This window comes from Quercus lobata, chromosome 5, assembly GCF_001633185.2.
Source record: "Quercus lobata isolate SW786 chromosome 5, ValleyOak3.0 Primary Assembly, whole genome shotgun sequence".
NCBI lineage: Eukaryota > Viridiplantae > Streptophyta > Magnoliopsida > Fagales > Fagaceae > Quercus > Quercus lobata.
Genome location: NC_044908.1, coordinates 61,039,885 through 61,041,198, shown reverse-complemented (window position 1 = coordinate 61,041,198; position 1,314 = coordinate 61,039,885). Strand labels below are relative to the sequence as shown.

The following is a 1,314-nucleotide window of genomic DNA, read 5'->3' as shown; positions in this document are numbered from 1 at the left end:
ATAATGAAGAGATCAAATGGTAGTAGTAATGTGGGGAGGACAGAGAGCGAGAAGGAGAAGACGAAGATGAGAGAGAGGAACAGAAGGGCTATCACCACCAAGATCTTTCAGGGCTTGAGGAAACACGGCGGTTACTGCCTTTCTCCTCGCGCCGACATCAACGAGCTTCTTCGCCACCTCGCCAGTGAGGCTGGCTGGGTCATCCTTCCTGACGGAACCACTTTCCGCTCTTCCTCCACCTCCTCCTCCAATGTATGGTAGCAGCTACAAAGTTTCTCTCTTTTTTAGTATTGCTTTCTCACCAACCAAACAGTAGCTAATGCAGTACTGTGTTTGTTTTGTTTTGTTTAAGGGTTTGAGTTGCTGTGCTATGTGTGGGACCGGGATAACGAGCAACAATACGACGCCGTGCAGCTCTGTTGTGATGGGTGGTGGGGGTGGTGGAGGAGAGTACTGTGCTTCAACCACTGCGTCGCCTATAGGAGACTCTATGTCTATGTCTATGTCTGTGTCTATGGTGAACAGCAACATTAACAAGATTGGATTTGGTGGGTCCACGAGTAGTTCGCTGCCCGAAGATGACAATAGTCCACTAGAGCTCTACATCTACGATAATGGGCTTCCCAGTGGGCTCCACCACCACCCCTCCTCCGCTTCTGGTGGCTGTGTTGGTGGGCCGTTGGTAATGGGACCCCAATATCCTCAGCAGCAGCAGCAAAGTCAGTTGTACGTGCAGGAAGCCATGGCGTCCAACCAGAACACGCCGGTGGGTTCACCTCTGGGTCGCGCTTGATAAGAAGTTAGAAAGTTGGAAACTTCTTTTGATTCTGTGGTACTAGGAGGCTGAAATTGGAAACAATTAGAATAGTAATGGAAAAGAATAGAAGAATAGGAAAAAAAACAGGTATCGATGTGGGTTTTCTTAATTTTTTTTTTTTTTTTTTTTTGCTTAATTGATGAAGAAGAAACCCAGTTTGTAATTAGTAATAGTTTCTGGATTAATATTACTATATCTCTTTCTCTTTGGCTTAGGGTTGTGGCTCATATTAATGGTGCAAAAAAAAAGTTATTAGGAACATTATTTATAAGTTATTAACAATTGATCATATCTTATCAAAATGTATTTCATTTTTCTTTTTGAGGTTAGCACTAATCTTCTTTATTTATTTATTTTTTGGTTGAGAAAATACTAATCATATTAAATGTTAACCTAATATAAAAAAATAAAAAATAAAAAAATTATAAAAGAGAGATATATATCGTATCGGATTCAATGAAGTCATAGTTCTTGCTTACTTTGTGACTTTAATATAC

At 40.9% G+C, this 1,314-nt stretch overlaps 1 protein-coding gene across 1 annotated transcript; it reads left to right on the top strand.

Moving 5' to 3' along the window:
• Positions 1 to 1,078, top strand: LOC115988461 (protein BZR1 homolog 4-like). Its single transcript, XM_031112034.1, has 2 exons — positions 1 to 252; positions 353 to 1,078. Exons 1-2 carry the CDS (start codon positions 4 to 6, stop codon positions 791 to 793), a joined length of 690 nt encoding a protein of 229 aa, XP_030967894.1. The 5' UTR covers positions 1 to 3; the 3' UTR covers positions 794 to 1,078.
• The last annotated feature ends 236 nt before the right edge of the window (positions 1,079 to 1,314 follow it).

Bases quoted from the DNA above. Each gene is read 5' to 3' on its own strand.
- LOC115988461 (XM_031112034.1), top strand. From the start codon at position 4: ATGAAGAGATCAAATGGTAGTAGTAATGTGGGGAGGACAGAGAGCGAG. The intron at 253-352 runs GTATGGTAGCAG...GTTTTGTTTAAG, and splicing joins CCTCCACCTCCTCCTCCAAT to GGTTTGAGTTGCTGTGCTAT.